This window comes from Cloeon dipterum, chromosome 2, assembly GCF_949628265.1.
Source record: "Cloeon dipterum chromosome 2, ieCloDipt1.1, whole genome shotgun sequence".
In the NCBI taxonomy this organism is placed as follows: Eukaryota; Metazoa; Arthropoda; class Insecta; order Ephemeroptera; family Baetidae; genus Cloeon; species Cloeon dipterum.
This window is the reverse complement of record NC_088787.1, coordinates 11,699,841-11,717,565: the sequence shown is the minus strand read 5'-3', so window position 1 is coordinate 11,717,565 and position 17,725 is coordinate 11,699,841. Positions and strand designations below refer to the sequence as shown.

Below are 17,725 nucleotides of genomic sequence, written 5' to 3'. Positions count from 1 at the left end.
CTAGGACGGACTTGAGTGGATCAGTCGCGGAAATGGAGCCATTCTAGTGCTCGGCTCGGATCGCTGGCTTCGGCAATATTGTGTGTCTCGTTTCTTGAGGGTGGGCGCAACAAGCGGAAATGTGCGTGACTGCGTGGAAAGCCGAGACGGAAGATGGATAGTGCAATTTTGCATTGCTTTTCGATTGACTGCACTGCCCGGGCACCGCGGTGGCTCATCCTTCTCTCGTTATTCTAAGAGGGCAACGCCGACAGTTGAAAAAAATAGCTATTTACTGAAATTTATTTTATAATGTTTCATTTATTTTGGAAAATCTATCAACTTTAGAACAAATGTTTTAACTACCACAAATTTAAGTTTAAATAAGGGCTCTTTCTAAGTTTATTTTTAATTTAAAAATTAATTCAGGAATATTTTTTACAGAAAAAAAAAACATTGTTTTTGCGACGTTTTGATCTGTCGATGAAGAAAGCACTCAAGGATTCGTTCATAAAGCAGATAAAAAACCTGGACATTCTTCTCGTTTAAAACAGTTGTCTTTATTTTTCCTTCTACTTCCGGCTGTTCACTCCAGACCTTTATTTCATGGAAATTATAACAAGACGACCTATGAGGTTTCCTTCCTCTATAGATTTTGGACTGATTGTCATTAACTCTGATAATTTTGATCATTAAGAGTTAAACCAAATTTCCTAAAAACCTGCAGACCTCGTGGGGGTACAGAATTTTACTAATTTGAATCCAAAAAATACTTCCAGACCCTAGATTGAAATTACGAGGGTTTTCCGTGTCCTGTTGTGAGAAAAAACAGAGCTGAATTCTCGTCGGCCGCGCCGCAGAATGGTCAACAAGCGGAGGAAAAAGGGTAAAAAGCGTCGAGATAAAAAGCAGCGTCCCAGCAGCTGCGGAAACATGTTGGCGCGCGGAGACAAGAGAGGAAACAAAACGCTAATTGGTGCGTGCGGCGAATGAAAAGCGCGCGGCGTTGTTGGGCGACGGGCGAGTGGGCGATTGACACACAGAGAAATGAAACACGGCCGTCTGTGTGTGAGAGTGTGTGTGTTCAATGCTGTTTTATTGTTCCAAAAGCTGCTTATCGTCGAGAACAAAAGGGCTGACGCGCGCCGCACACCCGAAACAAAAGCGCGCGCCAATTGCTCAAATTAATTGCGCGCCGGCCCCGACCTCCGCGGGGGCCGATTGACGGGTTTGCATCCATTTATTATTATTGTTGTGTTTGTGAGATGAATATTGTCGTACACTCGGAAAAAACAGGGCTTTTTGTAACAACACATCATATTCAGCTTTCCCTAACGACTAGAACAGCAAACAAGCAACAACCGGAGACTGACATGCAGTACTCTGCTTTTGCGCGAATCATTTAAATAACTTTATATGTCGCCGCCGCAAGCGTACACGTCCATACACACTGTGAGTGAGTAGTTTTCTTTTTCAACACTTTTAATGGGCGGGAGGGGAGGGGGGTTGAGAGGTAATTAAGTTACCAATTTATTTATCTTCTCTTTATATACGTCTTTAAAGCTCCATAGCCAAAGTTGCGTAATCGAAACCAAATCGATAAAGAACGCGTAAAAAAGCAACGTGCGTCGTACCAGCTAATTATACAATAATGAGAATGTACTCGTAAGGGGGAGAGATCTTTCTTTTTCCGCTTGGTAGTATGTATAAGCTTATACAATATGTATTTTTTTTCTTATGTAGTGATTTCTCTCTTTTTAAATGCGCGTTTTGACGTGACTTGAACAACTGCTGCTGCAGATTTCGAGATTTCGCGGCACAAACAGTATGGAGTTAGTAGTAAATTGCCTCTAGCACAAGAGAGGCGCTCAGCATGTAATAGTACATAGTATTTTACTATTATTTTCTCTTCTCTCATTATACAATATGGGTAAAAGTGTGCGGTTTCCAAGAGGAAAACGGGAATTCTTTTTGCGTAATTTTAGGAATCATCATTATTGTCCTAAAATTAATAAAAAAGTTTCTACGCCTACACGCGATTTAACGAAGGAACCGATAATGGCGCTCTCGACTGTAAAAAAGTACAGATTTCCGTTTTCCTCTCACAAGCGGTTTGATACACCAGGTTTTCGTCCAATTGACAGTATTACTCCTGTTCTCACTTCTCCGACAAAACGCCCGTCGCGGAGAAGCGGCGGCCGCTCGCGGCCGTCGCTTGTCGGCTCGGGGCCCTCACGTGTTAAAATCTCGATGAACAAAGTGGGCCGCGGACAGCAGGGGTCTGGTGCGGAGGGTGTGAGAGTCGGTCCGACGCGGCTGCTCACCCGAGGGTCTTGCGTACTCCGGTGAGTGCTCGCGTCGGCCCGTTTTCTTCAGCAGAGGAGTCGGCACCGATCAAACAGTCAACATCAACGCAAACAGGACACGACTAGGAGGGGCACCGGCGCGCGACCCCTGCTCCCCGCGGCCCGAACGAATGACGTAGAAGCTCAGGTAACAGGTCTGCGTCCACGCAGAGCCCGAGAGTCCGATCTGGTACAAAATAATTTCCAGCGGGCGTCTTGGCGCGGGACGCGTCTCCGTGAAGAAGCACGTAGTTTAGCGTTATTCATAATATAGAATGTGTGTGTGTGTGTGAGTGTGTGTTTATTTCGTTTACGATAAAAAGCCTTACGCGGTAGTTATTACGAATCTTCTCTTATGATACTCTTGAAATCTTATATATCGTGTACAATATACAGATGATTACATCGCCATCTATTATTATCAATGTATATCACATGTTATTTGCGCTCGCTCGCACTCGCTCACTGGGCTATGTGATTTGCCTGCAGTCCTAACGCGACGCCGACTGAGCGCCGACAGTTAGAAGTCGCTCTCGATTGTCTCTCTTTTGGGCTTTTCGGGATCTTCAGGGTCGTCGGGAGGGTGGGGGTAGGACGTGCGGCGCCGGCCAAGGGCTCAAATTGGCCGGCGCGGGGGTCCTACGCGCACTTGTTCCGTCTCGTCTGCGTCTTCGAGTGGGGGATATTTTTTATTTTCATATGCATATATTATAATTATTTTAGTAGCGGTAAATTATTTCAGCGGCGGGTGGACAGTTAGAAAAATATCTAAGTCATGTGGAAGTCGCCCTTGAGCAGGCGCGTGAACGTCTTCTTGAACTGCTGGTTGGCGAGTGCGTAGCAGAACGGGTTCATCGGGCTGTTGGCGTAGCACAGGAAGTAGGAGAACATGTAGAGGTGCGCGTTGGTGCACGGTGGCTCCGAGCAGAAGCCCTCGACCAGCGCCAGGATGTGGTACGGCGTCCAGCACATGACGAAGCAGCCCAGGATGAAGGAGATGGTGCGGAACGCCTTGCGCGCGCGGTTCTCCGACTTGGACTTTTGCCGCTCGGCGCCTTTTCTGCGCCGCTTGCCGCGCAGCCGCTTGCCGATCGACTTGACCAGGTCGCGTCGGGTGGAGCCGCCGCCACCGCGGCCTGGGGCCGCGGCGTCAGTGCCGCGAGACTTGCCCAGCGGCGCCGGCTCGATGAGGTTCTCCGCCTTGGCGGCCGAGGGCGGCGACGGCTGCGGCAGGTCCGGCTGCTTGGCCGCCGCCACCGTCACCGGTGGCTTGTTGTCGGCCTGCGCCACGACGGTCGTGTCCACCTTGGGCTTGGTGTCCGACTGCGCCGAGGCGGCCCGGATCAGCGCCGTCTGCAGCAGTGACGTGTGCGCCGGCGAGGAGTCGGTCATCTGCGAGCACGTCTGCGGCGACTCGACGCGCGGCGTCGCCACCGACACCGAGCTCTCGTCCATGTAGCGCAGGTCAGCGTTGTCGAGGCCGGTGATGGCATCGTAGCTGGGCGGCACCGTCGACGCGCACGAGTTGTCCTCGGAGTCGGCGCCGCTCTTGTCAGTCTGTGCCTGAGACGGCGGCGGCGGATTGCGCGGCGGCACCGGTGGAGGCTGCGGAGTGGGGGGTGTCACCGACTGGGGCGGCGGTGGCGTCGGACTCTTCGACGGTGGCGACGCCATCATCGAGTGGTGCGTGGCGGCAGACGGCGGCGCCAGCAGCGAGTCGAATTTCGGTGGGGCGCCGTTGCTGGGCGCGATGCTCTGGAAGAGAGCCGCGATCGAGGGACACACCGACGGACGCTTCTTGGGCGCGTCGCCACCGCTGTCGTCGTCGTCCGAGTCGAAGGCCGGACTGCTGGAGCGCTCCGACTTCTCGTTCTCGCCGTTGTTGGCCTGCCCGCCGTTGTTGTCATTATTCCGCCTCTTGTCGGCCGAGAAGCTGGTCGTCTCGGTGGTGGCCTTGGAGGTCTTTTGGCTGGAAGTGGAGTCGCCTGAGTTGGCAGCGGCGGCCGGGGCGAGGCCGGCGCCGCCTCCCTGCCCGGCGCCGGGCGGCTGTCCCGGCGTCGTGCCGCCGGCGGTGACCGGCTTGGGCTTGTCCTGGCTGAGCAAGGTGCTCTGAGTCTTGGAGATGTTCATGGCCGGCCGTGGACCACCCATGCCGCCCATGCCGCCGAGGCCGGAGAGGGCGCCGACGCCGAGCGCCACCATGGACTGCATCTTGCGCTGTTTGGCCTCGGATTTCTTCTGCATGTCGTAGGCCGTCTTGTAGATGCCGCCGTAGAGGATGAAGAGTACGATCAGCGTGGTCCAGTAGTAGCCGATGATGAGGGCCGTGTTGAAGACCGGGTCCTTTAGGAACTGCACTGCGCACTGGCCGGGTGCGAGGTCGCGGTAGCCGACGAAGTGCTCCCAACCGAAGATGCTGATGAAGAAGAGCAGCGCCGGGATGACCCACGTGATGGTCACCATCCAGATGACCTTGTTCTTGGTGCGCCAGCTGCGGTACTTGGCGGCGATCTTGACCGAGCAGAAGCGGTCGATGGTGATGAGCAAGACGGTGTACTGCGAGACGAGGCACACGGTGTAGTCCACCGAGAGCCAGAGGTCACACAGCAGCGGGCCCAGGTCCCAGTAGCCCATCAACACGTACACCGTGTAGAAGGGCATGGAGACGGTGCCGATGAGCATGTCGGTGGCTGCCAGCGAGGCGATGAAGTAGTTGGACGGCTGGCGGATGGTGCGGTCGACGATGAACGCCAGCAAAACCAGCACGTTGCCGCCGACGGTCAGCAGAATGCAGATGGACAGGCAGATGGCGATCAAGATGGTCTGCCACAGCTCGAACGGCGGCAGCACCGCCAGGTCCTTGGCGGTCGACGGCGCCTCGGTCACGTTGCCGCCCAGGCTGTCGTTGGCCGACACGTTGGCCGCCAAGTCAGCAATGCTCGCCTGCCAGCTGGGCGACGAGTCGTCCACGCTGACGCACTCGGTCGTCGCCAGCAGCTTCTGGTAGGCGAATCGACACAGCCGTTCCTTCTCCTTCTGCAACTTCCTGCAACAAGCCAGAGCACACCCCGTTATATTCTCTGCTACTCTCTCTTATTACAAAACAAACAGCTGAAAATCGCAATGAATAATAAAGCACGTAACGAGCCCGCTGCTGGAAAAGAGAGAGATACAAACAGCGCATTTCACGGTGCAAGAAAAGGGTTTGTGTGCGATAATGACTTTCAATTGTTGGAGCGCGCGCGCTATTTGCGACTCCCTCGAGACGTTTGCTAAAAGCTCTCTTAAAAGCCGTGCGCGCTCTCTCTCTGTCTCTCTCGCCAAAGACAAAGAAAAGAGAAATATACTGGTTGTGTGCGCACACGCCGCACATTGTCACTTTGAGATTCACCCTGTCAATGAATATACACACGCACACACAGCACATGTATTTAATCCGTGAGCGCGCGCTCGCGCATTTCTTTACACAAAAGCGCTTTCTTTGTCCGTCGGCCGGCCTTTGATCCCGCAACCAAATTAAACACGCGGCGCCCCCCTTTGGCTTCCGCGAAGATTTGCATTAGCGAGCGCAGGGAGACCACTACTGGCGCCCGCAGCCCGGCGATTTTTTCTTCCTCTGCCGGTAGGAAATTCGAGTGCAACTCGTACGATTCGGCGGCCGGCAGACGGGTACAGCGTCGTGTTCGCACTTCAAAGCAAATGACCCGCCAGACTCACAATGGGGATTGTATTACAGTGCAGACTTTTATCAAGCCAGTGTCTCATCTATTATGAAAATGGTCGGCAAATGTCTTTTGAATGAGCAGGAGAAGCAGGATGGATGGATGGATGGATGAGGCGGCGGCGGCGGCCTCAATGCACGGCGATGGCTCTTTCTCCCGATGCCTTCGTGCTCGGCGTGCCCCTCTAGCCAAGTAAAATATTCATCGTGCGCTCAACTGATTTGATCCGACTACTTGCAGAGCTCCCCTCGGCCTAGTCGGCCTGCTCTGCATTTTGCATTTCGCAATCAGTGCAAGTGACGCGATCTGCTCTCGCCGTGTCCTTTCCCTCTGTTCCCTCGATCTCTCTCACTCTTTTTCGTGCAGTGTAATATATATATATATGTTGCACAGCCCCACACGCTCTCTGATTGTCCCGTATTCTCTTCTCCTCCTCGAGCTTTTTTCGCTGTAACTCGTCGGATTGCGGCTCGCAATTCACCCAGGAATAGCGTTCATTCACTCCTGAAATATGACGACAGTGAGTGTGCAGCCTTGTATCGATGTCGCGGAAAGTAGGTCGCTCGAATTTTTCTGCTTCTCTTCGGGAGTTGCGAGAGATTTGGTTTCGCCCGGCCATTTGATTAAATTGGCAGAACACGGCAGTAATGGCATGTATAATGCTCGGCGGCGTCAACCCGCAGATTAATCCGCCCTGCCGACACTTGCCACTATACTGCTGTTTGTTGTGTTTAATTGACCGCGCGCGGATAAACAAAATTAGCAGATTATAATGCCTTGCTCCATGGGCCAGTGAGCGAGCGAGCGAGCGAGCGAGCAGGCAGGGTGGGTGGGTGGGTGAGCGTGCCTGTCCTCTAAATGCAAAACGCTGTCGTCGCCCGTGAACATATTGATCCCGCAGAAGAGCGGCAAGTTGTGTGGTATAGGCAATGTTGTGAGCAGAACCGCGAGCATTGCAAGCAGCCAAGTGTGGAATGTTGTCGGAGGAGGCAGGAAGGTAAAGCGAAAAGGCGGCTCGATAGCACAGGCTCAACAAGACTCATCTGTTGATAATGGATTTGTCAGCAGTCGTCTGCCTGTCTCTGGCAAAGCTCCAAGGGCCCACCAATCCGTGCGATTAAACCCCCAAGCTGCTTAGCTTCCACTAATAATGCTCGGCAGCTTTGCTATTTTGAGGCTTTCTGCGCCCTTAGGACACCCGCAACGTGAATTGTGAATAATAAAACCAACCCAGCCACGCCGAGCGTAAAATATCGACATTTTGGAATAAATATATGCACTAGAGGAGTTTGAAACAAAAGCTGTTTAAACTTTGGCAGCCTAAAATCATCAAAGAAATCAGCAGTTGCGAAAGTTTTTGGTGTTTGAAGCCGTCAATAGATTGGCACCAGTGGTTATTTTAGATTTTAAGCTACTCCTGCTGAGAGTTTAGACTCAATCCTTCAGTTTGTTCATTGTACTCTAAAAATGATTTCTTTTATTGTGCTTAAAGACCGTCTTTGACGAAGTTTCTGACCACACCAATCGATTCTTGATGGTCTAAAAAGGTAAAGCGTATATTTTTTCCGACCAAAAAGTCCAACGCAACGTGAGAACTTTTTTTCCCGCCAAAAACAAAATGAATGCGAGAACTAAGCATGCGTCAGAGCTGGTTTGAGCACTTGCAGAGAGACCGCCTGTATATGAATGACTTCATTGTTGGATCCAGCCAGCTCTGATGCATGTGCAACTCTCGCATATATAGGTTCATATTGTTTTGGCGGGAAAAAAGTTCTACTTGTGCTACACACGTCGCGCTGGACTCTTTGGTCGGAAAAATATCCACTTTACCTAATTCGACCTTCAAGAATCGATTGGTGTGATCAGAAACTTCTTCAGAGACGTTCTTTTAACCAAAATATCAGTCCAGACATTCGCCGCGGAAACGTCAGCAAAGATTTTTATTTAAAAAAATTGTTTTTCCACGTTTCTTCAAAATATGCAGCTATACAACTTCAAGAATTTATTATTAAATATTTTTTCACGTGATTTTTTGAGCTTCCGAGGGCTCTAATTGCTAGTCATTGCTCTCAAAGTGGGCAAGACGCCCCGAAGCCGGTTTTTATGGGGCCGGAAGATGTAGTGCCGTGGCAGAATCGACTGAAGCCTGCTTCCTCATTCGAGCCACGTTCAACATGTTGCCTCTCCAAGAGAACCTAACCAAATAATAACACATTTTATCGCAAGTGCGGCGAACCCAGACTTGGAAACAAACGTGCGTTTGAGTGGGTGGGTGGGTTGGTGTGTAAAGCTGGTTGCCTATGCAAAATCTCATCACTCGGCGCGAACTCAAACACAATGGCCCGCCGCCGCTGCCGATTCGAGTGACGTGAATTATTGAAAGGACTGCTCGTGCATCGATTTTAGCGAGAACATATAACTTGGTCCGCCTGCTTTGTGGGTGATTTAATCGGAAAGTTTTAAACGTGCACCCCGGCGTCGGAGACGCGATTCGCCGGGCATTATCGCATTGGACGCTATTGTTCGACATTTCCTCTCAATTAGTGGCACGGCGAATATTATTCAATCGACAACAGATTAACTGGCTGCTTCGAATCGGAATTCGCTCTTTTATTAAAACGAATCCCGCTCGGAGAATTTCTTTTCACGCAGCAAAGAATAGTTGTTGGAACTTTTTATTCATTAGATTTTTCATTTCGCGAAAGGAAAAAGTGAGTTTAGATTTGCCAATAAGATGAACTGCGAGTAAAGTAGAACTTTGCTCTTTTATTAATTCGAATTCAAAGCTGGAGCTCCGATACTCTTTGTACGCTCTCCATTCACATTTTTCTGAGAAAGAAATTGTGCTGCACACATCAACCACCGCACACAATCGGAAAATGTAGGTAAAGTAGGAATTCTTCACGCAGCCAGCCTGGCAAATCCGAAGGTTGGCGTGCGAAAAGCGCTGCTTTTTTCCGGCTCTGCGTACTGCGTTATCATCTTTTATTCAGTCCTTTACACGATATAAAGTGCGCGCCGAACGCCCCGGCGGAACGTCTATTTCCCGGAAAGTGCTCTCTCGCTGTGACAAACATAAGCTCGGGTGTAAAACTCGGCTTCTCACATGACCGGTAATTGGCGTCGCCTTCCATGTTCTCCTCTCCATATTGGAGAGCGTAAAAGTTTATCGTGCGGGCATAAAAATCGAGTTGTCCTGCCTCTGAGAGCTGGATTTGGCAAAGCGGAATGCAGTCCGTGCTTAATCGAGACGTCGACTTCCAGGTATCGGTGATCGCGCGCGCACACTGTCAGCCGGAGCGAAAATACTGCCTCCGGACATTCCGCGTTCCAGAGGGTGACATTCTGGAATCGCATTCTTGCCAGCCGCCTGGCACTGTCAATAAAACTGCGACTGACAGCTGGTGTCATTTGCAATAAAATCAAAGAACGAGAAGTAAAATAGAGCCATTTACCAATAGAAAGGATAGTTTTACTACACCTCTGAAGTGGAATGGTAAAAATGCCTAGTAAACTGGGTTGACAAGGGATTTTAAGTTAAGTTTTAGTTGGTGAAGAATTTTATTGTATTGTTGTTTAGTTTAGTGTGCACAAATTTTTCGATTTTCAATTATAATAATTACTGGAGACATGACAAAATACCAAAACTTTCAAAATAGATTTAAGAATGCATTCTAATAAATTTTCCCATGAGGGTTTGTATTAACTTTGATTAAACTGAATTATTACAGAGCGAAAACTTCCCATATTCTAAAAGCTGATAAAATTTCCCTTTTCATGTGGATAAAAATTTCTGTTCTGTTCTTTATGTAAAAAATAAGATGCTAAGACTCGAAATTGGTTGTTCCATGCATGGTCCATTTCAATTCACCAACGGAGTTTTCATTGTTTCCAAATTAAATATTTGGAGAATATAAAAATTAAATTGGTTAATTTATTCCATCCGAATTTCCTTTGTTCAAGTTTTTTTTTCTAAATATGTAAAACAATTTTGACTTCAACGTCTATGCACTTCAAAGGTACACCAAATAAAAAAATCAAACAGCCAATAGTAAACCAACAAGAGCTCTGTTCAAACTTTTAGCAATATTAATTCTCTGTTTCTGGAAAACTCCACTCAGCGATGTAAACACTATGGTTAATTCCAGCTACAAGCTTAAAATTTATAGCACAGAACAGAAGTAAACCCAGCAAAATGAACTCTTTCGCCCCTCTCGAGCCCTAATTTAATATAAATGCAAATTTCTTGGCAAAAATCTGCTGATCTGCCGTGATTAGGTAAAAGTGCATGTCGTAAAAGCACTTTATCGCCGCACGAGTTGCAGGTTTACGACGGCCCACCTTCGGGTCGATGCGCGGCCGATAAATATTCCACCGAGGAATTCGGGCGAAAGTTGTTTTAATTTGGCTGAAAAGCCAAGAGCTGGCGGGCGAGCAGATTTACGAGCTCGCGCGACAATAATTACGGCTGGCGGCTCCTTTGACGGAATTACACCAGCGACGACGGATAAAAGTGTCCGCCGTAATTAACGGCCTGTGTGACACACTTACTTAAATTCTCCCCGCCGCCCTGCAAACATTTTTGCTCCCTCGTCTCGCTTGCGTTCGTTTTAATTAGCACAAATATCTCGAGCGAGAGATTGCACCCAGGAAATTAAATTCGACGCGCGAATATAATGCTCGCCGCCGGGCCCGACGATCTTTTCTTTCGCCAGGGGAGTGAAAAACTAAAATGTACCGAGTTTTCTTGAATAATAGCGTTTTTTTTAATTGTGAAACGGGGTGCACTACACCCGTTTCTTGTTCTAAAAAGCAGCGATTGGTCTTCGGCCAACCATTTAACATTAAAAAATTGAATATAAGTTAAATTTCTTGCTTACTTTGATATTTATGTATTTTACTGTATATGACAAAGCAAGAATACACAAGAATATTAAAGAAATTTTGGAGTTACTAGCAAAGCTAACCTCTTAGAATTTAACAAATAAAAATTACAACGCTTATGTATTATATTAATTTATTTATTTGTACTCAATCTGGAATAGTAATCTTCACATGTATCGATGTGTCACACTTTACAAAAAACTGAATACAAATTGAAATTAATTAAAATAAATGAAAATCTAAAATTTAAATTCATGAAAAACTGATGAGTTAGAAATAAAAATATAAGTTTAAATTTCTTGAATAAATTAATTATAAAGTCATTGCGCTAACTGCGCTGACCAATGAAGATACTCTTTTAATTACTTACTTCTAAATAGAATAATATTGACAATTATAATTAAATAGTTTTTGAGTTTCTTTTAGATTTAAGAAAAAATTCCAAAAGAAAAATGTCCATCGCAGTCTTACAAATAGTCATTTTCACGGCTGAATGGAAAAAAAATATCTGTGTTTCACGTCCCCCGTAGGCAGCGCTTTGTAATTAAAACGTGAACCATTAGAATGACGATAAACGATTCGCTAAATTATATGCAGCTGGGCTTGCATGGAAGTTTTTAATCGCACCCTTTTCCTCGCTCCGCTGGGCACACGGCCCGTTGATATTCGGAAATTTTGCAAATCCGCTGGCTAGCAGGCTCGTTTCCGTGCAGAATTCTTCATTCGGCTAAAAATGCGAGGCATGCTGGGCAATTTTCAGAAGGGCTTTTTAAAAAAACTCACCCTCTGCAATTCTTGGAGAGAAGTTTACTGCAAACTGTGCTCTCCATTATTTCTTCCCGTTTAATTTTCGCAATAACAGATGAGTGAAATATTTTCATTATTTCATATTTCCAGGAAAAGCGGGTTTTTCATTAATTTTTAATTTCAGACGAGCAAGCCAGCCGTTTCCGCGGCAATCGTCATCACAGCTTTTAATTAATTGGCAGGAATGAAGCGGCCGTTCAATTAAAATTTGATTGCGAGTGTGCGTTGCGCACATCAACGGCAATTGGCGTAGGAAACAATCAATCGAACGTGCCTTGTGTGTGTGTGTGTGTTTATCCGCAGTGGACGTTTATTTGATTTGCCAGCAGTCGAGCAGGCTGGGGGCCCTCGACGCCTGCGGTGGGCTATGCAACCGGCGCGTCTCGTGTGTCCGACAAAAAGCCTACCGCGCCATTTGCGTTTATTTTTGGTCGGCTGCGGCTGCGGGCCGCTCAGTGGCGCGTGCACCGCTGATCAAATCGGCCAACCGATCAGAGCAAACTGCTCGGCCGATTGCCCCTCGCCACATGCAGCGTGCCAGCCGAAAGGTCAACCGCTCTTGCAAGCTGGAATCTGGAAATCTAGAAATACCGACGCCAAAACAGATGATACCAATCAAGTGTGTGACCGCGGTTGTTGAGACAATTTCTTCCTTTTGCCAAAATTGCACCAATGTTGGTTTATTTTAAAGATATTATTAAAATTTAGTGACATTAATTTTAATTATTAAAATTGGACTTATTTTTTCTAATCCCAACAGAGTAATAAGTACATGATTCCGTTTGTTTTTCAATTTAAAATATGCAAAAATCAGTGGGGTCCAAAAATAAGTTAATTTTTCATTTTTAATGTCAGACTAGCAAAATTGCGGCTAATAATGCATTACTTCTAATTAAGCTGGTGAGTTTCCAGTCATTTTGGTAAAATTTCTGTTTAATTCTATACAAAATTATTTTTGAACTCTCTAGGCCGGAAACTTGAAAGCAAAAATGTGATTTTTTTTCCTAAAATTAACACTCTGCACTCTGTCAGCGGCCATATCTGCGCGAGACCTCAGTGTAACATCCTAATATATAATTTAAACAATTTTATTAACTTGCTGTGTGATCTTATGACTTTTGTAACGTTCAATCAATGAGACAAAATCAATTCGGACTGCCTTGAGACGCCTTGACCTTGCAAATGGCACAGGACACGCCCCTGACAGTAAGCGCAGAGCCGAGAGCGTGCTTCATTCGTCCACTCGCAGTACACATCACGCAATTGTTTCGCAACTCTGCCCGTTCGTTAGAGTTGCGCGGCTCTAGCTCTAATTAATTGATTGATTGATCCGAGATGCCTCTCTCCACAGTCCTAAATCACTCACAGGCAGACTGACAGCATTTCTGTGTGATTGACTCAACAAATTCTTAACGAAAAATGTGGAGTGGAATGGACAAAGTGGTTCAAGAAGTCTCTTTTTCAAGTCAAAAACAACTTTTATATTAAAAATTATAGTTTTCAAACAGTGCAAAAATGTCCCTAGCACTTCAATTTGTGTTAGTTTAAAAATTTCTGCTCATCTTTTTTGTGATTTAGCATGAATTTTCTCAAGGACACAAAAAGTGTTTTATATTTTGCTATGATTTCGTTCTGATGAGGGGATTAATTAATTTTATTTCAGGCGCCAGTTGGCATCAATGAACTTTTATTGGAAATTTTTTACTGTCAAATGGTTTTGTCTCCAGGTTTTTACTGTATGTAATGAGGAAATTTAATTCTAGAAGAGTTTATTATTTAATTGTTTTTATCACTATATAGCAAGCTTTAATTATAAAAAATCTCACCACAAATTCTTTCTTGATTATTACTTTTTTCATGGGAACAACTGAATAAATTATCAACCTTGCAATGCAATCCAAACTGGCGCAATAGTAGAACCCTAGCCTGCTTAAGAGCTTCTAAGTTTATTTTTATTGCAGCAGTAGGAAAGATACAAATCCAATTTAACAGGAAGGGACACGCCGCAGAGGCATCAATCCCGGGCCAGCCTTTATTTTTTTTTACGCGCAGCGACGTCATCGCCAACGGTGAAATATCAATTTCCAAGGTCTGCAAATAGGGAAGCCTGGCCTCGACGTTGAGGACGTGTCCAGCAAGCGGTTACGCGTTCACCACCCTTGGGGGGCTGTCAAGCAGTAACACCATCTACTCAAGACGCGGGCCTCGGGGAGCCGTAATTTTCCGTTCGCGCCAATTTGTCGACTAGTGTCGCGCGTAAAACACGAGAAGTCGCGCATTCAATTATTCAGACGGCTCGATATTTGCCTGCCGGAACTTTTCGCCGGCGATTTATTAAGTTCTCGTCCCGGGCAAATCCATCCTCTGCCTCCCAAAGTGAGAGAGAGAGAGAGAGTGGAGCCAAACTAATCGAGTTAGCATTACATTTGTCACCGGCGGCCGATCGATTTTTGTAATTCGACCCGCCTGCTCTGTGCTGCTCGTCTGGCTCTCTCTCTCTCTCTCTCTCTCTCTCTCTCTCTCTCTCTCTCTCTCTCTCTCTCTCTCGCTGTGTGAACTTTTAATTAATGGAACGAGCCCCGTGCTCAGGACTCTCACCGCTGAGCGCGGCACGTTTGATGCAAAATTGATGACGGCGGATTGTCTATATACGCGCGATTTTTTCCCTGGCTCGTCGCTTAAAAGGCAATGAACGAGTCGCGGATTTGCATTCATTACACTGCTGTGTTGTCAATCAAAAGCTAGTAAATTGGTACTAATAACACATTGCCCGGTGTAATTAGAATCCTAGTGTTACAAAAGACACGGCTTTTGATGGTGCGGAGGACGTTTTTATTCGTTTTTGGCTGTGTAACTTTATATTAAAAGTTGACAACCACCATCAGTATGTTGTTGGTGGAATTTAACAAAAATTTAAATTAATTCAATCAGAACCTGGTAGAAATTCTAATTTTGCTAAATTTCTAAAACTTGAACGGTTTTTTCAATGTTTTTTTATGCTAGATTTCGATTCCTCTCGTCACGATTTATTCAACGTTGGATGAGAAATGTGAGGAAAATGTTCCACTGTTGAGAGTTGAAATAAGTCTTTGCTGCCGATTTTCTCGAAAATTTAAACTTTTGCTCTTAACGCTTCTCAATTTTTAGTAGGTAAAGCTAAGGGTTGGTTTTTATAAAACTGTTATTTTTCTTCGGAAATCCTTAAGAATCCACATTTTCAGTCATTTAATTTTAAATAAAAATTCGAGAATCGATCGGACAGAACTCTGAAGTTTGTTTTCCCAATAAAATAATTTTCAACTTTTGCACCCCTCATATTCAGTCTGTCAGAGGATGATATGTATAATTAAAGCATCGGGGCACGCAGCAAGTTTTACGGCGGTGGCGGCAAAGTTGCTTTCGCGGCGGCCTGCTCATAAAAAATGGAATGCACACGCGAAATTTCCGAGCGTGGCATCGGGTGTATTGGACGAGCCGGGTGACAGCCGCGAGACAATCCGCTGGGCGCACAATAAGTACGAGTATCGATTGGCCTCTTGCACGTGTTTGTTTATGCCCTGCCAAGGGCACTGTCAACAACGTGAGTGCACTTTTTCGGCCCATTCACCAGGCACAACACACGCTTGGTTTCGATTCCTTTAACGTCGCCGACACACATACTACCCACAGATTTTCCGCCACTCGCAGGACGGCTGGGAAATCAGAGCAAATTATAATAATTGTCGATTTGTATTAAATATTAATATAAATATTTACTTTGTGAAATAGTGAATAATATTTAGTTTTTCGAATTAGATTAAGAATCCTAACTTTTTATTTTAGGTACAGTTTAGATTTAAAAACAATTGATAAAATGCAAACCCCCAGAAAATCCCTTTTGGCCAAACCCTAGGATTCAGTTAAAACCAAAATTGTCCTTGGTAGGAATTTTTCAGTAACATTTTTGCACAATTAGCATGATTTTTAAATGGTGAGCACTGCCTCCCTACTGGAATCTTAATTTATTTCACAACAAAGAGTTACAAAAGCCTCAAATAGACACCATAAACGGCAAAATCCAGAAAATTTCAAGTTCCGTCAAAAACTCACTACAATTCCCAGACTTTAACAATTCATGCTGCTCAAATTACCCCATGAATCATTTCTAGATGTTCAAAATCTGTTTCAGAAATGCCATTAACTGTACTCGAGCCATTTCCCGTTTCAAATGAGAGAGCGACAAAGTTTAAACGATGTGAAGTACAATACATATAACAGTTTTTGCTGCGATTTCTGGCCTCAAAGGGTGGTTGTTAAAAGTTCTCGTGCTGGTTGTTAAATAATTTACTCGCTGCTGTCGGCAACATCCATTTCGACGGTTGTGTTGCGCATTAAAGCACGACAAACGAGTGCGAACGAGTTACAAAATTATTTAAAACACCATTCGCCAGCACGTGTTACACCGTCAACCATTTATTAATTACACTTGCGTAATGCCTTATTAAAATAAAATTGCGCTTATTTTGTTTTATCGAAGTTGGAAAAGTATTCAAATGGGAAAATTAATTGGATTTCTGTCAAAATCCAGGAAACAACTCACTACCAAGACTTTATTAAAAAGCCACACTCTGTCGCTGGCCTGAATTTCCTTCTGCAGTACGCAACGGCAAAAATCCGAAATCGATTTATTAAACACACGGCCTCGTGATGACTTGCAGAATGAAACCGAGTAACTCAGTCAATAAAATATTGCTCGCCGAGCGTGGAATTCCGCCGGTTTATGCGAAGCCGCTCGTTAATTATGCTGGGTTATGGTCGCGGAGAACGAGAGGCAATCTGGATGGCGCGGCGCTGGCAATTAACCGTCGCCGGCGGTCTTCCTGCGTGCGCTGTATTCGGCCCTTGCAGCCGAGCATAATTGGGCTGTAAATCGCGTACACACACGACACACGCGCCTTCCAGGTAGGCACGTGAGCTGTAATTAAAGCCAGCTGCTCGTTGCGAGTAGTGCACCATAATTGCAGACGAGGAAATTTTAATTATTTTTTATTCAATTTTTTATGAGAATAAGCAAGTCAAGGGCAGTAATTTTTATTTACTTGAGGGTTTGAAGTTCATAGTTTTCCCATGAAATAAAGATAAAAAAACACTACTAGAATGAGGGAGATTTTAAAACTTTTAAATTAAGATAGAACATTGTTGGTAGGAAAAAACAATGGTTTTTGTTATTTAGAAAACTTAAGAATAAGATTATAGACAAATCAGGGTTTCCCTGAGCACCCTGATGCCTTCGAAAAGGTCAAATTGTACATATTCTGAGAGCTCATGATTTAGCCGTTCCAACGGTGAGCAGATTTTGCAGATCGAGCCAATACAGAGCTCGTCAGGCGTCAGTAAAGTGTGGCTACACTTGAAAATTGAATGATATCGATCGTTAGAGGGTTACCCTGAGGGCAGGGATCGATTTCTTGTCTGTCCTGATGGTCTTTTCTGACCTCAGTGGCAACATTTCATCCCAAATTTCCAATTAAAAGAGCGTGGTTTAAATTCAAAAATTCTAGGCTGTCTAAATTTACATATTTGGGCACAAAATTTAGTGCTCTCAACTCAATTTAGAACTCAAGATATTCTCATTTTGTGAACGCCTGATTTACCGGAAAAACTGCATTGAATTTTCCGACAAATTTGGCTATTTCCATGCACCCTAACAACAAACAAAAACCAGAATAGTAATCAAACAAAAATTTTAAAATGTGAATTTTATAGCAATTTAAACGCATATAGGGGTTTTAAGTATGCTTCAAATAACCGTAATAACTTAACATTGCAAAAATTGTGCTCATTTGTTGGTCCCATGAGGATAAGAAGCCCAGGAACACTGTCAATCGTCTAAACTTCACAGGCCGTATTTTTATTAATCAATATACTTTCGACGTATCTAAATATATCCCTCCTTCAAGGATAGAATTTACAAGGAAAAACGTATCCGAAAAACGAATATCGTCTCGG

General features: G+C 45.4%; 1 protein-coding gene across 2 annotated transcripts in view; it reads right to left on the bottom strand.

Moving 5' to 3' along the window:
* Window positions 1-1,042: 1,042 nt before the first annotated feature.
* The window catches only part of mAChR-B (muscarinic acetylcholine receptor), a 57,919-nt gene continuing 41,236 nt past the window's right edge, over window positions 1,043-17,725 (bottom strand). For both annotated transcript variants that reach the window (XM_065478759.1, XM_065478760.1), the window contains exon 3: window positions 1,043-5,370. In XM_065478759.1, the coding sequence (XP_065334831.1) occupies window positions 3,093-5,370 (2,278 nt within the window). In that variant the 3' untranslated portion in view covers window positions 1,043-3,092. The remainder of the gene's footprint in view (window positions 5,371-17,725) is intronic.